General features: G+C 37.2%; 1 protein-coding gene across 3 annotated transcripts in view; it reads left to right on the top strand.

Annotated features, from left to right (window-relative positions):
• The window catches only part of LOC121408532 (small G protein signaling modulator 2-like), a 107750-nt gene extending 81455 nt beyond the window's left edge, over positions 1-26295 (top strand). For all 3 annotated transcript variants that reach the window (XM_041600019.1, XM_041600021.1, XM_041600022.1), the window contains 8 exons: positions 2609-2762; positions 4142-4361; positions 4928-5302; positions 7860-8067; positions 17068-17177; positions 18287-18383; positions 20348-20515; positions 24312-26295. In XM_041600019.1, the coding sequence (XP_041455953.1) occupies positions 2609-2762; positions 4142-4361; positions 4928-5302; positions 7860-8067; positions 17068-17177; positions 18287-18383; positions 20348-20515; positions 24312-24400 (1421 nt within the window). In that variant the 3' untranslated portion in view covers positions 24401-26295. The remainder of the gene's footprint in view (positions 1-2608; positions 2763-4141; positions 4362-4927; positions 5303-7859; positions 8068-17067; positions 17178-18286; positions 18384-20347; positions 20516-24311) is intronic.
• The last annotated feature ends 1443 nt before the right edge of the window (positions 26296-27738 follow it).

Below are 27738 nucleotides of genomic sequence, written 5' to 3' on the forward strand. Positions count from 1 at the left end.
TATAAAATTATTATCATGATTGATTCTTTTACTGCAAATGCCAGTTCTTAGATACCTTGCAACAACGTTTCATAATCACATAGAGACAGTTTACTCCAGTATTCAAAATCACTACCTCGGTTCCCTAACAAAAAGATTTACGATTGATTTCAATGTTGATATGTATGCTTTATTATGTCCAAATAGCAAATATGCATGAGATGCGATGGTGTGAGATTTTGCTTGAGATGAAAGAAAGATTGTCTTTTCAACAAGGCATTAGCTGAGATGAATAAAGTCTTTTTCCTTCACCAATTCCAATTATCGCACTACTGTAAAAGTGGAAATTTTGGCGGTGTGGAAATTTTCGCGTATTTCGCGGCAAGATCGGCGAGCACGAATTAAACTATTCTAATGCAAGTTTGAACCGCGGTTCAATTGCGTGTATCATTTTGGCAAAGAGATTGCATAATTTGACCTAAAGAGAGTGCATTTACGCAAGTAAGCTTGAGCTCCAAATTCATATGCATTGCGAGAATTTGTTCAAAAGCAAGGCGATCATTTTTTTAACAGTTGCAGATCGGTATTTAAATTATGATTTTGGTTGAATTATAAATTGCTTTTGTTGTTTGATTGGTGAGTGTTTAGATCTGTTTAGTTTTTGAGAAGACGTTGGATGCACTTTGAATAGCCGTAATCCCCGGGACTTACCCAGTGCTCAGCCGTCCTTACCAGGCCAGCAGCTAGCAGCGCCCTGTTTTGCCTTCACCTATGTCCGCCCCGCAAAGAAAAGTTGCACTAAATGTCACAAAAGCTCATGATTAGATCAAAACAATGCTGAATTATGCCGCCCTAGAGCTAGAATTATGATCAGAAAATACAATTTTGTTGCTGAAATTTTAATCAAAACCATTCACATATGGGCAAGAAGGAAGTGACATTGTTATTATGGAGTGTGCAGCGCAAATTTAAGAACCCATGAATATGTAATGAAGCCGCCAAGGCAAAAATTTAATCCCCTGAAAATAACAGCGTTTTCAGTATTGCACAAATAAGAATAATCACTACATGTATTTGTGTTGTATAATGCCTCAAAAGTTTGCAAAAATTAGAACAATAATCAGTTTTTTTTCCTGCATTAATTTATGAGAATAAGAACGAAACATTTGAAGGCCAAAAGAAAATCCTTTCAAATGTGCGTCTGATCTGCAGCAGCAATGCGCTTTTCAGCTAGTAAGCCCGCCGGCCAGCCCTATGCTTATTGCAACTGCATTTACTTAGCGTATGTAGTGAGTTGAATCATATTTCCATAGTGATGTTACCTTTTCCCGACCTGTGCAATGGTACAGTATGGACGGTACAACGGTGCAACGGTACGAATGTTTGACATTCAGCCTCTTATCTGCTTGCATACAGCAAGACAAGGAGGCCTTGTACAACACATAATGATCAATGTACTCAGCATAGATATCCACACTACAATTAAGCACAAAGCATTGTCTTACAGGACCCCAAAACCCTGTAATTCATTTTAAAGGTGTCAATCACTCAACAAGGTTGAATATCTAGCTTCACTATGAATAGTGCACATTGGTACTCAGACATCTTGACCCCAAAATAGAATCTCATCTACTGGTAGCCTGGCAGTGATGATGATTCTTGTCGCTGGGAATGAACGGCTCATGTTTCATACCCCAGGTGGCCCGCAGCTCGTGCTGGTACTAAGTGGGAGTTTCCTATAGGCTTTCTGTATTGGAATTTTTAGGTAGACATGTGCATGTATGGACAGAGAAAAATGAGGGGAGGGTGGGGAGGAGAGAGAACCATATCATAAAGATTGGAATGGAGTGAGGCACGGGGCCCGTTTCATAAAGGACTTGCACCTGTTGTAACTCTGCCATAATGGCAACTACCATGGTAACAGGGCTCGGCAGCCAATCATAACCAAGGTTACCATGGTAGTTGCCATAAAGTTAGAACATGTGCACCAAAATTACAACATTTGCAAGTTCTTTATGAAATGGGCCTATGGTCTTTTTATGGAAAGACATGTGAATAATAGAAGATGTATTGGAGGGTTTTTAAGTGGGGGGGGGGGCTTTCCCAAATATCAATTTGTGTGTATGAAGTCTAAAAGGTACTAAGTTCTCCATGACTTGTCAATTGTCTAATTCATTTTTTTAAGATAATTATTTTACATCTCAGTAGAAACGTGTGGTATTCTGGTAGTTAAACCTAGATTTAAGTTTTAACCATAGTTTTAGCCAGAATTTCAAGCCACTCTGCTATATTGTTTTTTTTATTTTCATTTTCTTCCCATGTCATGGCTCAGTGATATTTTTTGAAAACTTTTTGGCGCAGGATAAGACTTATTTTTAATTGATGAATTTGTTGACAACTGGCACTATCACAATACCACCCATTGAGATTAATTTCATTGAGCTTTGAGAGGGACAAATTTGCTAAAGTAATTCCTTACTCCTAAAAAAAAACATCTTTATCCCTCTCCAGCTTTTTCTTATACTAGGTTGATTAGGTTGGCACATTATAAATGATATATTTATTATTGTTTTAATTATTACTTCAATGGTCTATCATTTGAATGTGTTTGCAACCCCTTTGATTTCAGGCCATGATCCTAGCTTGGACAGCGAGGTGTTCGAGATCGACGACGACAACGACGAGTACGTTGAGAGCGGGGAGGTGATCCAGGAGGTAGACCAGGCTGATCTCACCAAAGAACAACAGGACTTTGTTCAGAAGGAAGACTATGTGGTCCTAAGGTACACTATCAATAGGGAATTTTTCGCACAACAAATTAAAAAACACAGAAAAATGTATTTTTGAATGTCCTTCATGAAAATGAACAACCAAGAAGTCTTTGTCAAAATCGGTGAATCGAAACCGCAGTTTCATCCTGGACATATTTACACTATTTTGTAAGCTCCATAACTTGGGATGAAAGTGCTATTCAGGTTCACCGATTTTCAACAAAGACCTCCCAGCTGTTCATTGTCATTTTTTGATATTTCGATACGTTTACCGTGTTTTCAAATCCATTGTTCATTTTGAAGCGAAAATTCCCTTGTCATTGAATGACCGTCAGATTTGATGCTGTGAAATACGTTTGTTACAGAATTAGTGGATCCAGGATTTCAAAACAGAGGGGGCCACAAAGAGCAAATTTGAAAATAGAGGGGGTGCAGATGATAATTTTCTTAGATTTAGCTATATTAATTTGTATGTTCAATGGCAGATTCTGAGAAGATAAAAATGCAAAATGCATCTCCGCCTGGATTCACCACGGTTACAGAATTCCAATAACTACCCACCATTTTGAATCAAGTCTTCACTCCTGATGAAGAGCAGATTTAACATGCTCGAAATGTCAAGATAACCAGTTTTTCTGAGCACTATATTCCGGAAGATTACCCAACAGTACTTTTCAGGGCTACCTTACATAGTGAAACCCAAAACTCTATTATCATCTATCCATGATTTGAATGGTCAGCCAATGTTATTAGTAGTATTGACATACTCAAAAGAAACTGTTAATTTTTACTGAGGATTTGATTTCAAAAGTGTTTAGAAGTTCTAAATCAAATATCAGGGGCCTGTTGCATAAAACTTTATACCTGAGAAAACTGGTAAAAACTGAAAACTAAGGTCAGACTGATTTCTGCCATTGACCGGGCAAAAACTCTGGTAAAAACAAACCTGAGTTTTCTCAGGTAAAAAGTTTATGCAACGGGCCCCAGGAGTTCTATAACTAAACAGAAATATCTTGCCAAGCTAATTTTGACATTAACAAGTAGTTTTATTTTTGTTGTGACATCACTATGTAAGGATACATAGATAAGATGTTTGATTATCGAGAATAAGCTTGGAGTATGCCTGGTCTGCATACAATGGTTCACTGTTTTATGATAATTAATTGGCCAATGACATTGCTCTACAATGTCATATTATTTAATGTTTTGTCTCCCTTATCTCCCTTTTATTCATTAATTTGCGGCTATTCGATGCTTCCTAGTAATCGTCAATATGCATACATACACATGTTTTTTTCTCTCCTCTCTTCTTCCAGTGCACCTTGAAGACTGCGGAATGGATAAGGCATCATAAATCATATCTCTTATTTTGTATTATTATTTTCCTGCAGTCGATGTAGGAGTCCACGCCAAGACACATTAGAGACCGAGACTGGGCGGAGCCTTGGCAGTGAGGTCAGCGGAGACGTGCCATGCGAGGTCATCGCCAGCGGTAAGATGTCACCGCCTGGTAGCGACGAAGGCTTTGGGGACGCATCCAGTATTACAGACAGTACTAGCAGACATAGCTCAAGATTGGCATCATCGTCATACTCGTATGATTCCAGAGAGGTAAGAAATGTTCCAATCAAACCTGTCTTAGCGGCTACCCATCTATGGGGACCACCTGCTTATTAGAAGTTACTTGTAACCTTCCCCTCCCCCACAGGAAATTCATTTGTTGTAGACCTTGTCTTTAGTGGCCACCTGTCTAACTCGGCCAGCAGCCACTCATTTTGCATCCCTCTGTCAGTATAGGATCTTTTGTAGGGGCCACTGAAAATAAGCGTCGCCAAAACTTTTGGCTCTGACAGTGGTTGAATTGCTAGCCCTTGCGCTTGCAGTTGCAGCTGAACATGAATTAGGTTTTCATTTAGCCAAAACTTAGGCCTCCATTAACCTATTCATTTCAATCTGCTGTGTGGAGGTTTTTTATCATGCTATACCAAAAATTGTCACGTAAAAATTGTTTTAAAAAATGGTTATGAAAATGCTTAATCGAACAAAAAGAAGATCAGTGACATCAAAATATTGTACTCTATGGTATGTAGGGAGAATGATAAAAAGATGCAGAAATTTCAGTGAGTATGATATCAAAGGAGATTTTTTTTCCTTTCATCGAATCATTTTTTGCCAAGGTCATCCATGAAGGTCACAACGGTGATATCTGCAGCGATGCGGAAGACATTGACGTCCTCAAGAAAGCCCACTTTAACGAAGCCGACGAGGAGGGGAGTGGCCCGGAGGTGATCGCCACAAACGGAGGCGGGAAGGCAATCACCGTCGAGCTCGTCAACGGCAAGTCCCACGAGAAGGAGGATGAAGAGGCAGGAGAGAACGAAAAAGAGGAAGATGATGATGAGGATGAGGGAGATGCAACGATCTGCTCCAGTAGGAGTAGCGCGGATCCAGTCCTGGAAATGAAGGGTCTGAACATCCCAGAGGCTTCTAGTCATCTGATGGCTGATATGGCAACCGCCTCACCTGCATCATCTAATGGAGGAGTCTATTCGGTAAGGATCTCTTTTGATCACACACTCCAATCCTCATAATGTGTAAATCCTATTCTTGAATACATTTGTTCATTCCGCTGTGTCCCCTGGGTGGAATGAAATTTTGATCATACACTGTAATTATGTAACTTCTGAAGGTTTCCATGGCAAAGAAGAATAGTGTTGTAAGTTTCACGGTACACCATATCTGGCGGGGGCTAGTGTTGGCATTGAAAAAGACCACCCAAACAGTTTGGATGGTCCTTTTCAGGACCAACACTTGCCCAATAAGATACATGGTGTACCATGAAAACTATTACACTACACTGTAATTATATTTCTTTGTGGAATTGGCTTTGTAATCTTATTTCGTCAAGATTTTAGGTCATGATTTGCCTTATACGTTAACTCGTGCCCCTTTGCACAATTTGCAAGATTGATTCCCCCCTAGTGACTCTGGATAGAAAGAAAATTCTGGTCACTCCCTAATGTATTTAAATATGTAGAATTTGTTGATTCTGAAACCAAGATCTCAAGATTGATTGATTTACTTCAATAACTCCATACATCTACTTGATTTGCTAGTTCAGCCCTCTGGACTGCCATACCCGAATAGAACTCCCAAGGATTTAAAAAGCGCGAGCGCGCCCTCTCCCGTTCAGGCTTACTACCCATGATCACCACGCAATTAGCGTCCATCTTCCTCTTGCTTTCGGCAAGCCACCTGTCAAGACGTGCTCAGATAAGTCTCCTAAGAGCTCAAATCTTTTTGAGCTTTGGTATATTATTTTCGCTTATCTGTGGTGCATTCTCCCTTTTAATTTCAATCTTTCCATTTGTGTGTAAGATTGTGTTCACGGCATTCCTTATTAACAGGATGGCACTCAGTCGCTTTCTCGACCCTTGTCTGCCTTACGAGTGGTTTTCTTCCTAAATCCCTACTCTCCGTCGTTCCTAGTCCCCTTCGGACCGCTAGTAACTTTTTACCACAGCTCTCTATCAGAATTCTGCAGATTTCTGCCCTCACGCATTTGAGACAGATATCGAATTCTGGGCGCTTTCTCCCACGCGGAGGCTTCCCCTACAGAAATTTCCAAGCTTGCGGGAAGCGTGCGACTAGCTTGCGCAAGCTTGCGGCATGCTAGTAACTAGCATGCGGTTAGCTTAATAAGCGTGTGATATGCGTGCAGAGTAATAGTTAAGCGATCTTTTAGCGAGCAGGGACTGTTCGCTAGCATGCACTCGCTTATTAAGCGAGTGCCCTGCTAGTCGCATGCTAGTTACTAGCAAGCGGCACGCTTAAATTTCGGTAGGGGTTCTGAGATATCTCGCCTTCTCAGATTGGTCGATTGATCACTTACTGAGCCTTAAAAGCTTCAGTTTTCCGATCACGATTCTTGTTGAAATTTTCAACAAATTTCAATTCTTACGCTCTAGTCAGCAGGTGATGTTGTTCTCCTGACACTAGGCCGAGGGCCCATGATACTTAGTATTCCTGAGTATACAGGGCATTCCTCTCGAGGACATTTTTGAGGGCCGCCTTTTGGCGCTCAACTAACTCCTTCACTTCTTTCTACTTGAAGGACATTCCGTCCAGCGAGGCGAGATTTGCTGCTTCGGCGCTTAAAGCAGCTGCGGCTTTTTCCCCTCTCCCTAAATTTCGTTGTTTTTGTTTTTTCTTTTAAATTTTCTTAGGCTTACAATTGAAAACATGCCTCCCTACGGTTTGAGTCCGTGCTGGTCTAGCAAATCAAGTAGATGTATGGAGTTATTGAAGTAAATTATGAAAATACTTCCCTGATTTTCTTATTTACGAGATAACTCATACATCTACTTGATACCCTCCCACCGACCCTCCGCCTTGCGTAGCAACATGTTTCAACGTATGGGCTTGCGAAAGGTGAGGAAGATGGACGCTAATTGCGTGGTGATCATGGGTAGTAAGCCTGAACGGGAGAGGGCGCGCTCGCGCTTTTTAAATCCTTGGGAGTTCTATTCGGGTATGGCAGTCCAGAGGGCTGAACTAGCAAATCAAGTAGATGTATGAGTTATCTCGTAAATAAGAAAATCAGGTAAGTATTTTCATAATTAATGGGGTAATATAATAAACCTAAGAAACACAAAAAAACATTGTACTATAACTATTTTGCTGCGAGTGAAAGACACTGCACACAGAAATGCATCTATGGAACTACACACAAAAAATGATATTGTGAATGTTACATCATCCAGGGGTGTGAGTGTTCAGATATTTAGCAGATTTCATATTTTTTTGTTTTGATTTTTAGCTTAATTTCAGCTTATTTTTGGCTTTCCTCTGTACAACAATTATGGGAGCTCTTTCTATTTCAGACTTTTTCAACACCCTTCAGCTTTTTCAGATCTTTTTATTTGTGACCACTCACTCCTCCGATCATCTGAAGAGCAATCCTGTGCCTCTGACCCTTTTAGTATCTGAAAAATACTTGAAAATTTGTTTTGATTGTGTTCATCTTTTCCATAATAGTTCCTTTTAACAGTATTTATTGAAAGGAGATAATGATTACTGATGTGTAGTAAATGATTACCCCTTTTGCAGAATGAGCTGCTTGACTCCTTCAGTCTGAATCTCCATCGCATTGACAAAGATGTCCAACGCTGCGACCGTAACTACCACTATTTTACCTCATCCAACCTGGAGAAGCTGCGTAACGTCATGTGCACCTACGTCTGGGAGCATCTAGATGTCGGTTATGTGCAGGGAATGTGTGACCTTGTCGCCCCCCTCCTTGTTATTCTTGATGATGGTAAGACGGGGGTAGTGTTTCATTAAGATGTCTATCAAGTTGTGCTTGATTTTATGACTGGTTGGAAAATAATAAAGCTATTTATTTCAAAATTTAATCACACAATTCCTAAAATATTAGATTAAAACAGGTGTTTAAAAACTTTCTGTGTTTGGTGTTATACAGGAGTCATTGGTTGAGCCATTCCATAACAGGTTCCTCGGAGAGGACTTTCAATCATTGGTCCTCTGACGACTTACTAACATGTGTTCATGCTTTCTTAGCAGTCTAGGAAAATACTCATCATTACCACCGCCATAATTTAAGTAACTTCCCTTGGTAGATGTTTCTTAAGGGAAATGTACACTTGATGTCAAGCTTGTCTCAATTTGAAAAAAAATTAAAACATAAAATTAAAGAAACATAGTCCGGCAGCCCAGGAGGTTTATTCAACCGAAAGCCGGACAAGCAAATGACCCCATAGCTGGATGGCATGGACCTTGAAGTTTACAAAAATGCATTGCTGCCGGGTTCTATGCGTGGTCTTCCCTCCGAAATGACGTAATATATGACGTCACTACAAAATGGCCCTATTTCACAATTTTTCAGACATTGTACACATATCATGAAGTCAAGGGAGAATATCTCAGCCAAATCATGCTTGTTTTGTATGAAACTTTCACAATGTATTGTTCGAGTAGTGCACAAGAGATATGCAAAATTTCACGAACAGAAATTATTGTTTACATATGCAAATTACGTAATGAAATTTGCATATCATTAGTTTTGGAGATTTCTCGCATAAAAAATTGTCAAAAATCGATTTAGAAATTTATTTTCTTTTGTAGTGTACTTTATTTGATATTTTTTCTCTCAAGCATAATATCATTGTCTTCATCTATATCTCTACTTTAAGAAAAATATATAACAGTAATTGAAAAAGACATTATAGACTGTGATTTCAGCCCCCTTTCCAATATGGTGCGCACGTAGAAATCGTGCGTTTTTGGCCTATTTTCACCATATGGCTGACGTGTGCGAACGATATGCCTACTTTATTGATGTTTCCTGCATTTTGCATGATATTAAATCTTCCAAACAACATATTTTCTTCTTCATTATGTCTCTGGTGATCAATCAATGATTTCAGCAAAAATTGATTGCCCACTGGGCAGTCTATAGGCTACGTTTTCAGCCTAGTTTTCAACAACGAACCTATACAATGTAAGACTGCATCGTTGTAGTCGAGTCGGATAAGAGGTTCCTGTACATGTGTACCATCAAAATATTGATAACTGTCTCGTTAATGAATCTTGATGTTCCCTTCCCAAAATCGTGTCCAACGGGGTTCAAAATTGATATCTTTGGCGGCCCTCTTGGACTTTTTTAAAATGAAAATCAATTATTTTCATATTTTATTGCACAGAGTCTGACAATGGGACAATCTTTTAATCAATACGCATTTCTCTATGATTGGGATAGTAGAAATCGATTTAATTCGTTTTCTGATGATATATTTTGAAATAAAATTTATCCCGAAATGGGCATGATTTTGGTCAAAAATTTGCATGTGCATTGATATCTATCTGTTCAATCATTAAACATCAACAACTATTTCAAAATATCAGCATTCGACACGAAAGAGGATATAATATACCGATAATACTGTAACGCTTCATGACAATATGTATGTCTTTATTTGCTTAGTTAAAGGGCAAATACCATTATTACCAATTTATTGGAAAATATGCCACTTTGGAGCCCATATTAAGGTAAAAAACGTTTCTGATATGGAATAAAGCCACTTTCATTCTTTTTAAACTACATGGAGATAAGAAGGGTAGAGTTTCCTCTATCTGCTACTAGCATACTGAGCATACCCCTTCAGGGAGCGTAGAAATCACCCACCCTTTTTCATATTTTACCTATTTGTGGGAAAATATGCTTTTTCAAGCCCCCATTGAGGCAAAAAGTGTTGCTGCTATGTAGTACGGCCACTTTCATTGTTTTTAAACTATGTGGAGACAAGAGTAGAGTTTTCTCTATCTGCTACAAAAAAGGTGTGCTGTTACAGCAAAGCCTACTCCCTCTGAGGACTGCTAAAGTTACCCGATAATTATACGTATTTTGCCCATTAATGGGAAAATATGCTATTTTCGAGCCCCCATTTGGGCAAAAAGTGCTTCTGCTATTTAGTAAAACCACGTTTATTATTTTCAAACTATATGGAGACGAAAGAGTAGAGTTTCCTCTATCTGCTACATATAAGAGGTGTTGACATATTGGAACATACTCCCCTTGGGGGGTCGCCAAATTCACCTAACCTTTTTCCATATTTACCTATTTATGGGAAAATATGCTATTTTCGGGCCCCCATTGAGGCAAAAGGTGTTTCTGCTATGTAGTAAAACTACTCTTATTGCTTTTAAACTATATGGAGACAAAAGAGTAAAGTTTCCTCTATCTGCTACATATAAGGAAGTGCTGGTACCATAAAGCCTACCCCCTTTAGAACTGCCAAAGTTACCCGCCCCTTTTACGTAATTTGCAAAATCATGGGAAAATATGCTATTTTCGAGCCCCCATTGAGGCAAAAGGTGTTTCTGCTATGTAGTAAAACTACTCTTATTGCTTTTAAACTATATGGAGACGAAAGAGTAGAGTTTCTTCTATCTGCTACATATAAAGAGGTGTTGGCATATTGGAACATACCCCCCTTAGGGTGTCACCAAAATCACCTACCCTATTTCATATTTTAATTATTTATTGAAAAATATGCTATTTTCGAGCCCCCATTGAGGCAAAAGGTGTTTCTGCTATGTAGTAAAACTACTCTTATTGCTTTTAAACTATATGGAGACGAAAGAGTAGAGTTTCTTCTATCTGCTACATATAAAGAGGTGTTGGCATATTGGAACATACCCCCTTAGGGGGTCACCAAAATCACCTACCCTATTTCATATTTTAATTATTTATGGAAAAATATGCTATTTTCGAGCCCCCATTGAGGCAAAAGGTGTTTCTGCTATGTAGTAAAACTACTCTTATTGCTTTTAAACTATATGGAGACGAAAGAGTAGAGTTTCCTCTATCTGCTACATATAAAGAGGTGTTGGCATATTGGAACATACCTCCCTTGGGGGGTCGCCAAATTCAACTACCCTATTTCATATTTTAACTATTTATGGGAAAATATGCTATTTTCGAGCCCCAATTGAGGCAAAATGTGTTTCTGCTATGTAGTAAAACTACTCTTATTGCTTTTAAACTATATGGAGACGAAAGAGTAGAGTTTCCTCTATCTGCTACATATAAAGAGGTGTTGGCATATTGGAACATACCCCCCTTAGGGTGTCACCAAAATCACCTACCCTATTTCATATTTTAATTATTTATGGAAAAATATGCTATTTTCGAGCCCCCATTGAGGCAAAAGGTGTTTCTGCTATGTAGTAAAACTACTCTTATTGCTTTTAAACTATATGGAGACGAAAGAGTAGAGTTTCCTCTATCTGCTACATATAAAGAGGTGTTGGCATATTGGAACATACCTCCCTTGGGGGGTCGCCAAATTCAACTACCCTATTTCATATTCTAACTATTTATGGGAAAATATGCTATTTTCGAGCCCCCATTGAGGCAAAAGGTGTTTCTGCTATGTAGTAAAACTACTCTTATTGCTTTTAAACTATATGGAGACAAAAGAGTAGAGTTTCCTCTATCTGCTACATATAAAGAGGTGCTGGTACCATAAAGCCTACTCCCTTTTGGAACTGCTAAAGTTACCCGCCCCTTTTACGTAATTTGCAAAATCATGGGAAAATGTGCTATTTTCGAGCCCCCATTGAGGCAAAAGGTGCTTTTGCTATGTAGTAAAACTACTCTTATTGCTTTTAAACTATATGGAGACGAAAGAGTAGAGTTTCCTCTATCTGCTACATATAAAGAGGTGTTGGCATATTGGAACATACCCCCCTTAGGGTGTCACCAAAATCACCTACCCTATTTCATATTTTAATTATTTATGGAAAAATATGCTATTTTCGAGCCCCCATTGAGGCAAAAGGTGTTTCTGCTATGTAGTAAAACTACTCTTATTGCTTTTAAACTATATGGAGACGAAAGAGTAGAGTTTCTTCTATCTGCTACATATAAAGAGGTGTTGGCATATTGGAACATACCCCCCTTAGGGTGTCACCAAAATCACCTACCCTATTTCATATTTTAATTATTTATGGAAAAATATGCTATTTTCGAGCCCCCATTGAGGCAAAAGGTGTTTCTGCTATGTAGTAAAACTACTCTTATTGCTTTTAAACTATATGGAGACGAAAGAGTAGAGTTTCTTCTATCTGCTACATATAAAGAGGTGTTGGCATATTGGAACATACCCCCCTTAGGGTGTCACCAAAATCACCTACCCTATTTCATATTTTAATTATTTATGGAAAAATATGCTATTTTCGAGCCCCCATTGAGGCAAAAGGTGTTTCTGCTATGTAGTAAAACTACTCTTATTGCTTTTAAACTATATGGAGACGAAAGAGTAGAGTTTCCTCTATCTGCTACATATAAAGAGGTGTTGGCATATTGGAACATACCTCCCTTGGGGGGTCGCCAAATTCAACTACCCTATTTCATATTCTAACTATTTATGGGAAAATATGCTATTTTCGAGCCCCAATTGAGGCAAAATGTGTTTCTGCTATGTAGTAAAACTACTCTTATTGCTTTTAAACTATATGGAGACGAAAGAGTAGAGTTTCCTCTATCTGCTACATATAAAGAGGTGTTGGCATATTGGAACATACCCCCCTTAGGGTGTCACCAAAATCACCTACCCTATTTCATATTTTAATTATTTATGGAAAAATATGCTATTTTCGAGCCCCCATTGAGGCAAAAGGTGTTTCTGCTATGTAGTAAAACTACTCTTATTGCTTTTAAACTATATGGAGACGAAAGAGTAGAGTTTCCTCTATCTGCTACATATAAAGAGGTGTTGGCATATTGGAACATACCTCCCTTGGGGGGTCGCCAAATTCAACTACCCTATTTCATATTCTAACTATTTATGGGAAAATATGCTATTTTCGAGCCCCCATTGAGGCAAAAGGTGTTTCTGCTATGTAGTAAAACTACTCTTATTGCTTTTAAACTATATGGAGACAAAAGAGTAGAGTTTCCTCTATCTGCTACATATAAAGAGGTGCTGGTACCATAAAGCCTACTCCCTTTTGGAACTGCTAAAGTTACCCGCCCCTTTTACGTAATTTGCAAAATCATGGGAAAATGTGCTATTTTCGAGCCTCCATTGAGGCAAAAGGTGCTTTTGCTATGTAGTAAAACTACTCTTATTGCTTTTAAACTATATGGAGACGAAAGAGTAGAGTTTCCTCTATCTGCTACATATAAAGAGGTGTTGGCATATTGGAACATACCCCCCTTAGGGTGTCCCCAAAATCACCTACCCTATTTCATATTTTAATTATTTATGGAAAAATATGCTATTTTCGAGCCCCCATTGAGGCAAAAGGTGTTTCTGCTATGTAGTAAAACTACTCTTATTGCTTTTAAACTATATGGAGACGAAAGAGTAGAGTTTCCTCTATCTGCTACATATAAAGAGGTGTTGGCATATTGGAACATACCTCCCTTGGGGGGTCGCCAAATTCAACTACCCTATTTCATATTCTAACTATTTATGGGAAAATATGCTATTTTCGAGCCCCCATTGAGGCAAAAGGTGTTTCTGCTATGTAGTAAAACTACTCTTATTGCTTTTAAACTATATGGAGACAAAAGAGTAGAGATTCCTCTATCTGCTACATATAAAGAGGTGCTGGTACCATAAAGCCTACTCCCTTTTGGAACTGCTAAAGTTACCCGCCCCTTTTACGTAATTTGCAAAATCATGGGAAAATGTGCTATTTTCGAGCCCCCATTGAGGCAAAAGGTGCTTTTGCTATGTAGTAAAACTACTCTTATTGCTTTTAAACTATATGGAGACAAAAGAGTAGAGTTTCCTCTATCTGCTACATATAAAGAGGTGCTGGTACCATAAAGCCTACTCCCTTTTGGAACTGCTAAAGTTACCCGCCCCTTTTACGTAATTTGCAAAATCATGGGAAAATGTGCTATTTTCGAGCCTCCATTGAGGCAAAAGGTGCTTTTGCTATGTAGTAAAACTACTCTTATTGCTTTTAAACTATATGGAGACGAAAGAGTAAAGTTTCCTCTATCTGCTGCCTATAAAGAGGTGTTGGCATATTGGAACATACCCCCCTTATGGGGTCGCCGAAATCACCTACCCTTTTTCCATACTTTACCTGTTTATGGGAAAATGTGCTATTTTCGAGCCCCCATTCAGGCAAAAAGCGTTTCTGCTATATGGTGAAGCCAGTTTCATTCTTTTGAAACTACATGGAATTAAAGGAGTAGACTTTCTTCAATCTGCTGCTAATATCAAGTGGTTGCACAGCAAAGTCTATCCCCTCCGGGGGTTCCGAAAGTCACCCACCACTTTTCCATATTTTTTCCAATATGGGGAAAATCTGCCAATCTTGGAGCCTCTGAAGAAGGTAGCAGTCGATGTACCGCACTTTTTTTTACATGTAGCTGATAGAAAAAATGCCTCTTCTTTTATTTCAAAGTGGTTTCCAAAATCAAAGCTAGCTTTACTATATAGCAGAAATGCCCTTTTGTCTGAATGGGGGCTCAAACATTGCATTTTTTTTACAATAAAGAATGAAAATAGACATATGTAACTGATAAAGAAGATCCTACTTTGTCATCTTTATGTGGTTACAAAACAAAAACAAGGGCTTTACCGCAAGGCAGAAACACTGTTTGCCTCAAAATGCCTAATTTTCCGAGAAACTGGCAAGATACGAAAAAAAGATTGGGTGACTTTGGCAGTCCCCTGAGGGTTAGGCTTTGCTATGCCCCAATTTCTTTATATGTAGCTGATATAGAAAAGTGATTTAAAGGAAAAAATTACATACTCAAAACAAAATGTTACCAAATTGGGGGCTCCGAAAAGCACGATATCATAATAGTCAAGCTATGGATAATGGTATGGTACTGTATGTAACATTTTACTGGTTCTTGTGGGACTATGCTTTAAGGTGCCCGAGAGTAATTGCATGCAAAATGAAAATGTAGAGCAATGCCTCGAACTTCTATCTTTTTCAAGAGATTTAATTATCATAAAAATTGCTTTGTGTAGAAAATGCCTTTTACCCTCATACACATGATACAAGTAATACATACCTTTCTATCGATCGCTAAGTACGTTATTTTCTGCATGTTAGGCACATCAACAAAGGCGACCGGATGCAAGATGAAACAGATAGATGTCAATGCACATGACCATTTTGGTTCAAAATTTTTGATGAATTCTTTTTTTTAATATATTAACCGGATTATTCAGAAAACAATTTCAACCGATTTCTACTATCCAAATCCTAGTGAAATGCGTATTGATTTAAAATTTCCCATTGTCAGACTTTGTGCAATAAAATATGAAAATAATTGATTTTCATTAAAAATGTCCAAGAGGGCCGCCAAAGATATCAATTTTGAACTCCGTTGGACACGATTTTGGGAAGGGAACATCAAGATTCATTAACTAGACACTTTAGGCAAATACCAAAACATTGAGTGAAAAATGTTTTGATGGTACATAGAAACCCCCTTTTCCGACTCGACTACAACGATGCAGTCATACATGGTATAGGTTCGTTGTTGAAAACTAGGCTGAAAACGTAGCCTATAGACTGCCCAGTGGGCAATCAATTTTTGCTGAAATCATTGATTGATCACCAGAGACATAATGAAGAAGAAAATATGTTGTTTGGAAGATTTAATATCATGCAAAATGCAGGAAACATCAATAAAGTAGGCATATCGTTCGCACACGTCAGCCATATGGTGAAAATAGGCCAAAAACGCACGATTTCTACGTGCGCACCATATTGGAAAGGGGGCTGAAATCACAGTCTATAATGTCTTTTTCAATTACTGTTATATATTTTCTTAAAGTAGAGATATAGATGAAGACAATGATATTATGCTTGAGAGAAAAAATATCAAATAAAGTACACTACAAAAGAAAATAAATTTCTAAATCGATTTTTGACAATTTTTTATGCGAGAAATCTCCAAAACTAATGATATGCAAATTTCATTACGTAATTTGCATATGTAAACAATAATTTCTGTTCGTGAAATTTTGCATATCTCTTGTGCACTACTCGAACAATACATTGTGAAAGTTTCATACAAAACAAGCATAATTTGGCTGAGATATTCTCCCTTGACTTCATGATATGTGTACAATGTCTGAAAAATTGTGAAATAGGGCCATTTTGTAGTGACGTCATATATTACGTCATTTCGGAGGGAAGACCACGCATAGAACCCGGCAGCAATGCATTTTTGTAAACTTCAAGGTCCATGCCATCCAGCTATGGGGTCATTTGCTTGTCCGGCTTTTGGTTGAATAAACCTCCTGGGCTGCCGGACTAACATATTAGCAAAGAATAGAGGATTATGGATTTTTACATTTTAATTTTGTGATGTCACAAGCGAGCAGCTTCCCCTTATGTCATGTGATAGAAATTCCATAAGGTGCATTTTTTTCATAAAATTTAAAATGGATATCCCTGCGCATTCAATGTATCTTCAGAAACATTTTATGCCTTCAGTGAGAAAAAGATATATCAGTAATCATGAACCATTGCAAAACAGGAGTTCAAGGAATTCATATTATAGAGCAGCTGCTCGTATAACGTCATAAATGCAAAAGTGTAAAAAGTGACAACTCTCTTATTCATTGTTGGACTTTAGTTAAACTTTGCCAATATTTTCCATCAATTATTCTGCTTTTATTTAAAGTAACTTACCGTCAGGGTGATGGTCAGATGTGATTTTCATAATGGCATCGCAATCTCTCACTCTTTGTGAATTTTCTCCTTCCAATCCTAATTTTATTTCATTCAATTTTTGTTGTTGTTGCAGAGGCAAAGTCATACAGCTGTTTCTGCGAACTAATGAAACGCATGTCAAAGAACTTCCCACATGGTGGTGCTATGGACACGCATTTTGCAAACATGAGATCCCTTATTCAGGTGAGTGCATTGTAAAAGGGATTAACAGAGCCGCAAACCAGTACAAAAAAATCATAATTGTTACGAATCTGAGACCAGTTTACATAATCATGAATACATCTTTGATGATTATGAATTTTAGTATGGATAGGCAAACAAGCATTGAATACACACTGACCCAATTGTTTTGCCAAATATTGCCTTTATTTGTTATAATTTGAAAACATTCTGAAAGGAAAACCATTAAAGATTTCTGAATACACCTGCACTCATCTAAATCCTGGATGACACTTGCACGCATTGTGGTTCCCGCGTAGTTTTGCGCATGGACACGCTCTCATGCGGGCCAATGCAGGAACTATGCATGCCAGGTTGCGGATAGGTGAGTGGCAGTTCGTGAAGTCCATGCCAAATTTGTTAACATGTTGAAAATGTGGGCACACATTACAAATTTGTGAACCATTCATAAACTATGCGCAACTGTAGCTGTGCCAGTTCGTGCCTCTGTGTGGCATCGAAATAGAAATTTCATAGTGCAAAAAATAGTGGGCACACCCTCCAGGGTAGTGGCACGCATTTCAAGACTAGTTCATGACAAGGTCACAACAGGGCATTCATACTTTGCACACAGGCTAAGCATACTTCATGCATAGTTTGCGAATGATATCTGCAAAATTGTGTGTGCAGACCACGTGATCAGTGTAACTGAGCCCGATCAATGGACGTTGAGGCCGTCAACACACCAGAACGTTGAAAAATTTGAATTTGTGCTCAATGCGTCACAGAGTAGGGTATTGAGAACATTTGCTGATAGTACGTTGGGACATTACATGAACTATGCGCAGGAAATGCCGAAACATGTCGCAACTATTTCGTGAACGCGTCGGGACAATGCATTCACTGATACAGGCAATTCATGCCATTAAATTCCTGCACTGGCACGCATCAATGCAGGCACCACAATGCGTGTCAACCGGGCATTAATAGAAAAGTAAGACTTTCTTTATCTATTCATTTACATATACAGAGAGAGTTGTATTGAATTGAGCCATTACCATGGATTTTGTTCAAGGAATGCATGTTTTCATGAAGGTTAATGAAAACAAAAGCTATTTTTTCTGTTTTTTCAGATCTTGGATTGTGAGATGTTTGAACTGATGCATCAGAATGGCGACTATACTCACTTCTACTTCTGCTATCGATGGTTCTTACTTGACTTCAAGAGAGGTCAGTTCTCATCGTCAACCTTTATTGATCTGTTGTTTTATTGTTTCACCAAGCAATTTAAGTAATGAAATGCCCCTAAAAAAACAACATTTTACCTAAAAATATATAAAGTAGGAACAATTTCAATCATTTAACACTTATTATTAAGACATGCGAATATGTATGATGTCTACTATTTGAGGTTTGTGTCACATTCAAACTTTAAATCATAGTTAATAGAATAATTCCATAAAATAATGAACCTCTATTGTCACAATTCTTACTTCAATTCATAAACCACTCAAGCTATGATGAGTAAAAAGCATTACAAAATCTTAAAGGGGAATGAAACCTTTGGAACAAGTAGGCTTGTGTCGAAACAGAAAAATCAAAGAATAAGAACAAAGAAAGTTTGAGAAAAATTGGACAAATACCAAGAAAGTCATGAGCATGTGAATATTGCAATCACTAATGCCATGGAGATCCTCCTATTGGCAATGCGACAAGGATGTGTGATGTCACATGTGAACAACTTTCCCTTTGATGGACTATAAAATACCCTCAAAATGTCTGTTTTTGCTTTTTCTTATGGTGATACAAACTCTTTATCCATGATGTATTCTTTAAAAAATCTATATTACATGCCCTCCTATAGAAAGAACACATGATCTACTGATAGATATGATAAATGTGTGAAATATATAGTAAAGTAATGGGGAGAGTTGTTCAGAAGTGACATCGCACATCTTTGTCGCATTGCCAATATGAGGATCTCCATAGCATTAGTGATCGCAATATTCAAATGCTCATAACTTCCTGATTATTTGTCAGATTTTTCTTGACCTTTCGTTGATATGTTTCTTTAATTTTTCTGTTTTCACACAAAGTTATCTTGTTCCAAAGGTTTCATTTTCCTTTAATATTGAAAAAAAAAGCGGAAGACGAATTTCAGGAACAACCCAATAGTGTATCTTCATTAGTAGAGACATTTGTTATAAATCATATCAGTGGAGGATGGATGTAAAGAAAGTAAGAAAAGGTGATGCATGGGTCTCTTTCTCTCTCTCTCTTTTTTTTTTAAAAATTGTATTTCAATGTTATTTGTTGTTCACTCTTTATTCATGTGTTATATTTATATAATATGGACTGGCCTTGAGGGAACATCAAATATATTGCCAGCAAAAGAATCATATTGGCCCGAGTCTTTAGACGAGGGCAATATGGGTCTTTTAAGGGCAATATATTTGATGTTCCCCGAAAGAAGAGCCAGTCAATATTTTTATTATCATCCAAATCAGATATCTAGAGCAAAAATCGTGATAATGGTGATATTTCTTTTTAAAATAGTTATATTGTGTCTTGTTAATATAAGGGTCTAGGCTCTGCACTTTACCATTATGACGTACTTGCAAGCGCTTGGATCCAGTGATGTCTTTATTATGACGTATATTGTTGGCGCGCAGATCCTTATGAAGCGTATCTCTTTATACGCATCCTCAAATGCCCGGATGTGAGACCAGGGAAAATACAAAGGTATATTTTGCGTCGTCTCTGCATGCAAAGTAAATAGGCGCATTGAGACCGAGGAAAATACAAATAATATACCTATCCCTTCCCGATATTTATGAATCTAGGGCAATACGGTTTTGTAAATGACCAGCTCAGATGTCTGATACGGGTGATAATAAGTTTTATTTAATTGTATCATGGTGGTGCCCCACCCACAAGTTTGTTAAATGAAAACTTCTAGGGGCTCCCAATCCCATGTTTTCACCTAATTTGTATATACCTGTATTTTTATGATTGATTCATTGATTGATTAAAATAAATTTTGAATTGAATTGAATTGAAAAAAATAACATATCAAGCAAGCATGTCCCTGCACACTTGAATAAAGTACATGTACACGTAAAATATTTAAAGTCAGAATGATTTTAAAAATAAAGATTTTCCTTTGATATGTGACCTTTGATCCCCTACTACAGAGCTGGTGTATGACGATACATTTGCAGTGTGGGAGACCATCTGGGCAGCCAAACACTGTGCATCGGGACAGATGGTACTATTTATTGCCCTAGCTCTGGTGGAATATTACAGGGATATCATCTTGGATAATAACATGGACTTCACTGATATCATCAAGTTTTTCAATGGTAAGTCAGACGATCAGGTGGGATGGTACAGTTCATTACCCTTAGGCTAGGTTTGGTGCAATATTACAGGGATATCATCTTGGATAATAACATGGACTTGACTTGGTCTCCAATTGGTTAGACTACATCTCAGATAACCTTATGCCATCTTGGGGGTGTTTCACAAAGATTTAAGTATGATATAGAGTCGCACTTAAATGTCTAGTTGCGCGCAGTATAAAAGGCATGACAGCATTGGTCAGACCATGCAAAGAGGACTACTGCGTATTGATTAAAAAGATTGCGCATTGCATATCATGTACGCGTCGACATTTAAGTGCGACCTAAGTCATACTTACATCTTTGTGAAACACCCCCTGGGCGAAACCTATTTGGTCTCCTAGGGGGGTGTTTCACAAAGATTTAAGTATGACTTTGAGTCGCACTTAAAGAGAAATGCCAGTAGTTGCAGTAAGTACTGATTTCATGAGAAAGTCTGTAAAACCAGGCTTGATTGTCAGAATATCATCGAGGATCTAGATCTGGTACAGTTACATAAACTGAACTTTGTGAAATCTTGAAATCTACTCTGAAAAATGTTCACACTGTAGATCACCAACACAAATAGGCACACGTGGGAAAGTGTATTAATAATGCTGGAATAAAGACCCGACGGAAGTGACCGAATCCGTGCTTATTTTGCTTTTTTTCTCAGCAATTACACAATTTCTTCCAGAATCCTTTGGCACATATTTTTTATTCATACAAACAGACACTTGAGTGGTCATTATATTAGATTCTGTCAATAAGATTGCTTGTTGTATAACATATGCATCGGCATTTGCGTTCGAAGTCATACTTAAAACTTTGTAAAACACCCCTCCCCCATCTTGTAAAAGATGCTCACCTCGTGCTTAAAGTGATTGGTTAACATTAGTTTGACTTTTTAAAAATCTGAGCTAGAAGGTTACACTTGTCACCTGTGTCTGTGATATGTTACAAAAATGAAGCCCAGAAAAAATTGCGTTCGAAAATAATTATTTAGTGCTTCAAAAATTGAAATATAAAGTGACCGGAAACACCATCTTAATTTCATCCCATACACTTATGTGTACTATTTAGGCGTCTATAAGACGCCTGTTTACAAAATCGGGGTTTGCCTTGTAGTTTTAGCTTTTCATTCTCAATAATAGTTGTTTTCAGGGTTTATTAGTTCTAATACATGCACTTGTACACATGTTTCATCTTGGTTTGAGATTTTTTTAAATCGGCTGCTCACAAAGTTAAACAATACCTTTAAGTGAGCTTCAATCTTTAAACACTGTCCTCTCCTTGCCCTGTGAATTTCTCCCCAAAATTCTTGATTGACATAATTTGGTATAATTTCATCAATAATCACTGTGAAGTTTTATACCATTTTTTAAGGAGAAGTTCACCCTGAAGAAAAGTTTGTTGTAAAAATGGCATATAAAATAATGAAAAATATTGGTGAAGGTTTGAGGAAAATCTATTAAAGATTAAGAAAGTCATGAGAATTAAATTTGTTGATTTGTGATGTCATGAACTACCCCATTTGTTATATGATATAAAATACATAAATGTCAATATTTTAATGGTTTGTGGTGACAGGTTGTTTCTTTTTAGAAACGGGTGTGAAATTATTTGTCTATTGATATACTGAAGGTACAGTAAGATCCATTTTCAATTTCCTGAGAAACTGACATTTCATTGATTTTTTTTTACCATCGTCACAAATCAAACAATTCAAATTCTAATAACTTTTTTAATTCTTTGATGGATTTTTCTCAAACCTTTAGCAATATTTGTATTATTTTTTTCTGCTGTTTTTACATAAAACTTTTTGTCAGGGTGAACTTCCCCTTTAAAGCGCCTGATCTGTTTTTCATGCTGAATAAAAATGTGAATTAAATTTTTGCTGACTTCTTTTGCTTTTTGATCTTGATGGTCACATACCTCTTGAGATGATACTTTGTCTCATTGCTCAAATGTAGGATTTGATCCCTATTTCAATGAGGCTTTTGTCGAGCTTGAATGTTGGTTGAAAAGATGTTGGTCATGTTGACACCCACTTTTCTCACCGTTCAAAGTTTCATCCTGGGGGGTGTTTCATAAAGCTGACCGTAAGTTAAAAGTGACTTTTAGAATGACTGGTGAACCTTTCTTACACGCTAAACCATCGCCAATGAACATTATGGTGTATACCCTTTACCACAATAAAGGATCACCAGTCGTTCTTAGATTCGCTCTTAACTCACAAGCAACTTTATGAAACTCTACCCTAGAATGTCAAAGAGATTACTTGATTTAGGATGGATTTGAAAAATAAATTCATGTTTTGTTGAAGATTATGTTCAGATGTGTACGCAAAACGCTGGCATTATGATAAAGTTCTGAAATACAGGATGTTATCAAGTACTTTGTCGATGTGCAAGACGAGGGTGCACGTCAGTAGCTGCAGGATAGTTTATTCAGAGTACTGTACTGTATGCTACCCAACAGGATTGTTTTACTATTAAATGTTGATTTGGATCTTAAAGGACAAGTCCAGCCCAACAAAAAGCTGTTTTTAATAAAAAGAGAAAAATCAAACAAGCATAGCAATAAAAATTTCATAAAAATTGGATGTAAAATAAGAAAGTTATGACATTTTAAGGTTTCGCTTGATTTCACAAAACAGTTACTAGTATTTGCACATCCTGTTCGGTATGCAAATGAGGAGACTGATATTTTATTATATGAAATATTCTAACTTTTCCTCATTGTCAAGTGAAATGGCGATTAATTCCTCCCTTTCTAATACAGTACATGTACATGTATGGTTCAGCCAAGTTGGTCCTTATTGTGAAATCTGTAAAATGAAACGTATTCAAACAATAAAAACAAAAGAAATAGTGAGTGAGGGACATCATTGACTGTCTCAATTGCATGTCACAGAGTTGTGCACATCACTGTTTTGTGAGAAATAAGCGAAACATTAAAATGTCATAACTTTCTTATTTTACATCCGATTTTGATGAAATTTTCAGCGTTATACTAGTTTGATTTCTCTCTATTTATTCAAATTAACATTTTTCTAGGGTGGACCTTAAATTGAATGATTGGCTGATATGTATTAGGTGACCTGACATTTATTTTGACTAATAAGCAAAGTTGCTAATGACTTGTACTATTGACTAGTTATATTGACTGGACATGGGCTTCAGGTTTGGATGGGCTATCAAATTAGAAGGATCCATGTCACTGTATCATAAAAAAAACATATTTTGCACATCATTTGCTAGGGCATTAGAATAATTACCCACAAAATGTTTCTTTGAAACAGTATGAATGCCTTTTTCTTCTGCCTCAGCCATGTTAGAACATGTTAGAACATGTTAAGAATTCCTTGTGAATATAAATCATACTAAATCCCCTGCTTATGTGTATTGTTTTGTTACACTATTCACAAACCTGCTTACTACTCCTTTTTTACAGGATTCAACCTGTTTTTAAGATTTTTTTATCAACCAAAACGAGGAGCATTATTTTTTCCCATTTATTTTAGATAAAAAATAAATCAGCCCATATATCATTTGTGTGGTGGGATATGGTTGTGTGTATGGATGTAAGAGTAATAAAATTTTCAACACATATATTAGAATGCTAAACTTGTCTTAATTAAAAAAAAAGTGAAGGAGACACATCTGACATCGAGCAGAAAAATCTGCATCATGCGATTAGGATTCCTTTTTTTTTATTTTTGAATGTTGACAAGCCTATATTCAACAGCATTCTGCTATTTATCCTCTCGTTACAGAAATGGCGGAGCATCACGATGCCAAAGCTGTGCTGAAGATAGCGAGGGAGCTTGTACACCGAGTTCAGAGCCTCATAGAGAACCAGTGAACCTAGGCTCTTTGATTCCAGTTTTTGCTCCTACCATGGTCACCTTTAGCTATGCCTGGGTCATGGGTAGTAGTACTTAACAAGAGCAGCACCAGGAACTGTAGCAGTGACAGCAGCAACAGTAGCAGTAGTTGCCTAGAGACCTGATGACATAGGGTTCGAACCAACATTCTGCTTTTTGTGTTTTGATGTCCTTTCCAATCAACCAAATACCTGTCCAGACATCCATTTCATTTTTGTCAAAGGTCTGTATATCTTTATCTGTACTATTGTGGAACACATGTGAGGCAGCATCGGAGTTGGAATATTTGCGTTATGTGTCACCATTGTTGTGTCTGGCCCAAGTCCTGTGAAAATTGCACGCTTTTGTGTGTGTGTGTTGTGTTTTTTATTTTTTCATAGAAGAAATGAAGGAGGGTATGTAAAGGAAAACTAAAATGTGAGAAAATCTGTCTAAGTTCTATTCAGTTGCAATGTAAAGTTTATCATTTGAAATGATGCATGAGAATTTTTTAATTATTTATTTTGAAGGAAAGAAATGTCTCATTTTCTTTTGCAGTCTTGTATTGGTGATCATATGATCAGTTCATTAGACTGTGTTGTCACTTTATAAAGTTGTTCCAAAGTTATTACTTTTAAAAATGGCTGGACCATGAACTTGTTTTCTAAATCAGATTCTAAAGTCAATTTCATCCACATGAACCAAAGATGAAATAGGATTCATATTCTTGTAGTTTTAGCCAAATTTAAGTTGTTAAGTTGCGGTAATAAATTTCAAGAGAAAGTCTTTGAAATCAAGGTTTTATTATTACCATATAGATATAGATGTAGTAGGTTTAGTTTTGTAAAATAATGAAATATTAGCCGAAAAGAAAGCGCTCTAAATGTCACCAACACAGAAAAGCAAGTGTAAGACTTGCTTAAAAAGACCCCTGCCACCCGGCAGAAATGCCATGATCATTTTCCTAATTTTTTCAGCAATTGTGCATTTTCTACCAGAACCATTGCTCTAGTGGTCATTTTATTTGATTTTGGTAAAACACATGGCAGCTGGAATTTATGTTTAACCTTTAACAAAAAATCAGATTGAATATTTATTATTTGTCAAAATGTTTGAAGGGTTATTTGAAAATTAAGCTCCAAATACGAACACCAGGGAGAATGTATCCATTTAGCACAAGATCATGTTCCAGTTGTTTTTAAAATCATGTATAACTTACAAATGCCTTTATATAACACTGCAAGAGATGGACATACTATTGAAATATAGATTGTTTTGCAGCTTGTGAAGTGCTTGAGATCATGAGGGTATGTAGACCTTATATTGAGCACAATAATATCATGAGTCTCATTGTTTAAGGTTTATAGAAATATAATTATATTTATGTTTGAAATCATTGTTTGATGTTGTGATTTAAAAACAACAAAAAATAACTCTTTATTCAGTAATTCATTTTGACACAGAATAATCTTTATATTTTCATGTTGAATAATTTGGTTAAAAGTAGGGGATATTTAACAAGTTAAAAGCGTATTCCAGAAAGTAATTTGCTTGTATATCACTATGGGTGTGTGCAATATATAGATGAATGTAATAAGATGCATCAGTTATTTGATACATTGATTTAGTTTGGTTGTATTAGCTAATGGAAAAATGCACCTGAAGCATAATTATCAATGTTTAATACTGTACCAATATTTATGATTTATATTTTAGCAAAATATATCAATGAGTTAATCCTTGGTTTAGACTCATTGACTAGCTTTGGGAGAAAAAAAAGACTGGACAAATATGACAAGACATTTAACAGTAACTTTCCTCAATCATATCTCAGATTATATATCATTCCATTATGTTGGCAGTACTAAGACAGTATTCACTTTTTATGTGGGGTGATGGTCAAAAAGACTGTAATGTCACTAGTTATTGTCAAAAAAAGGTCAAGACCATTTGAAACTCCATTTTGTTGGCAGTACTAAGATTATATTCTCTATTTGTAGGGAGGGGATGGTGAAAAAGATCGGTTTATTATAAAATGATGTTTAAAGATCCATTCCATTGTACTTTGCTGTGCATCCATAATCAGTGGTAGAAGACTACTCTTCAAAAAATACAAGAAGGAGCTTTTGAAACACATCGGAAATAAAGTGGTTGGATGATTCAGTGTAGTGTTTCATGGAGATCAAGTGATGTTAACTGACTAATTTGCTTTCAGCCAGTCAGATGCTTCGGTTGGCAGTAGCTTATAACAATAGTGAGTAAAAATGGCTAAATTTGTGTCATGAATTGCTCCTTAGATGACAATGAAGAGTAGGCTTGGTTGTTAAAGCACCTGTCGATTCAAAGAAAGTGGGTTTGAAGTCACCCCTGGCAGATAACAGAAGCCTGCATTGTGTGGAAACATGCCCCACCCCTGTTTCATAGACCTAGGTCATGATACTGTCCCTTGGATAGGACATTAAAAAGGAGGCCCTTTGTAGAGAAGAGTCACCACCCTTGCACATTATGATGGAGGCCAAACAATAATCATTTGTGCATCAAAGAGTGAATAATCATTGTTAGTATGGTCTAATGCACAGGGTTCCCATTGTTATGCTCACCATTTGAGAACACTCTATTTGTATATACAAGTTGGGGGAAAACTAACCCAGAGGGCTCCCGGCCGCGTAGCGGTCGGGAGCCCAGAATCGTACGTGCATTTGTCTATGGCTCACGGAGAAGCGTGAAGTATGGTCAAAATAATTCTCTGAATATAAACTTCTAACAAAAATCAAGCTATACGCGTGCGCAACAGCCTCGGAACCGGTCTCGATCGGCCATTTTGTTTTGAATTTTGAAGAAATGGAGCTACCGTGACAGAACTTCTTCGTTTTTTTTTATGTTCCAGTCTGTGCCTCGATGTCGGGAAACCGCCACTCGTTAGACCTTCATCCATATAATCGTCAAATGCCTGATTTTTGTTAGAAGTTTATATTCAGAGAATTATTTTGACCATACTTCACGCTTCTCCGTGAGCCATAGACAAATGCATGTACGATTCTGGTCTCCCGACTGCTACGCGGCCGGGAGCCCTCTGGGTTAGGGGAAAACCTGGTGTAGTAGTCCACCCGCATGCCCCTGATCAGTTATATCAGGATAAGATACCTGTGGGTCGTAGTGATTCAGTTTCTTTTTTTATTTTGCTTCCTAGGCACAGGTAATACCAACAAAATGGTAAATAAAAAGTATTTAGTCAGGTTGATGAGTGTACATGTACGCTCAGTCCTAACTTTCCCTTTTAAACACAACTATCCTGAGCATGCAATTAGTAGTCAGCCAGTGCAAAGAAGGCACAACG

This window comes from Lytechinus variegatus, chromosome 2, assembly GCF_018143015.1.
Source record: "Lytechinus variegatus isolate NC3 chromosome 2, Lvar_3.0, whole genome shotgun sequence".
Lineage (NCBI taxonomy): Eukaryota > Metazoa > Echinodermata > Echinoidea > Temnopleuroida > Toxopneustidae > Lytechinus > Lytechinus variegatus.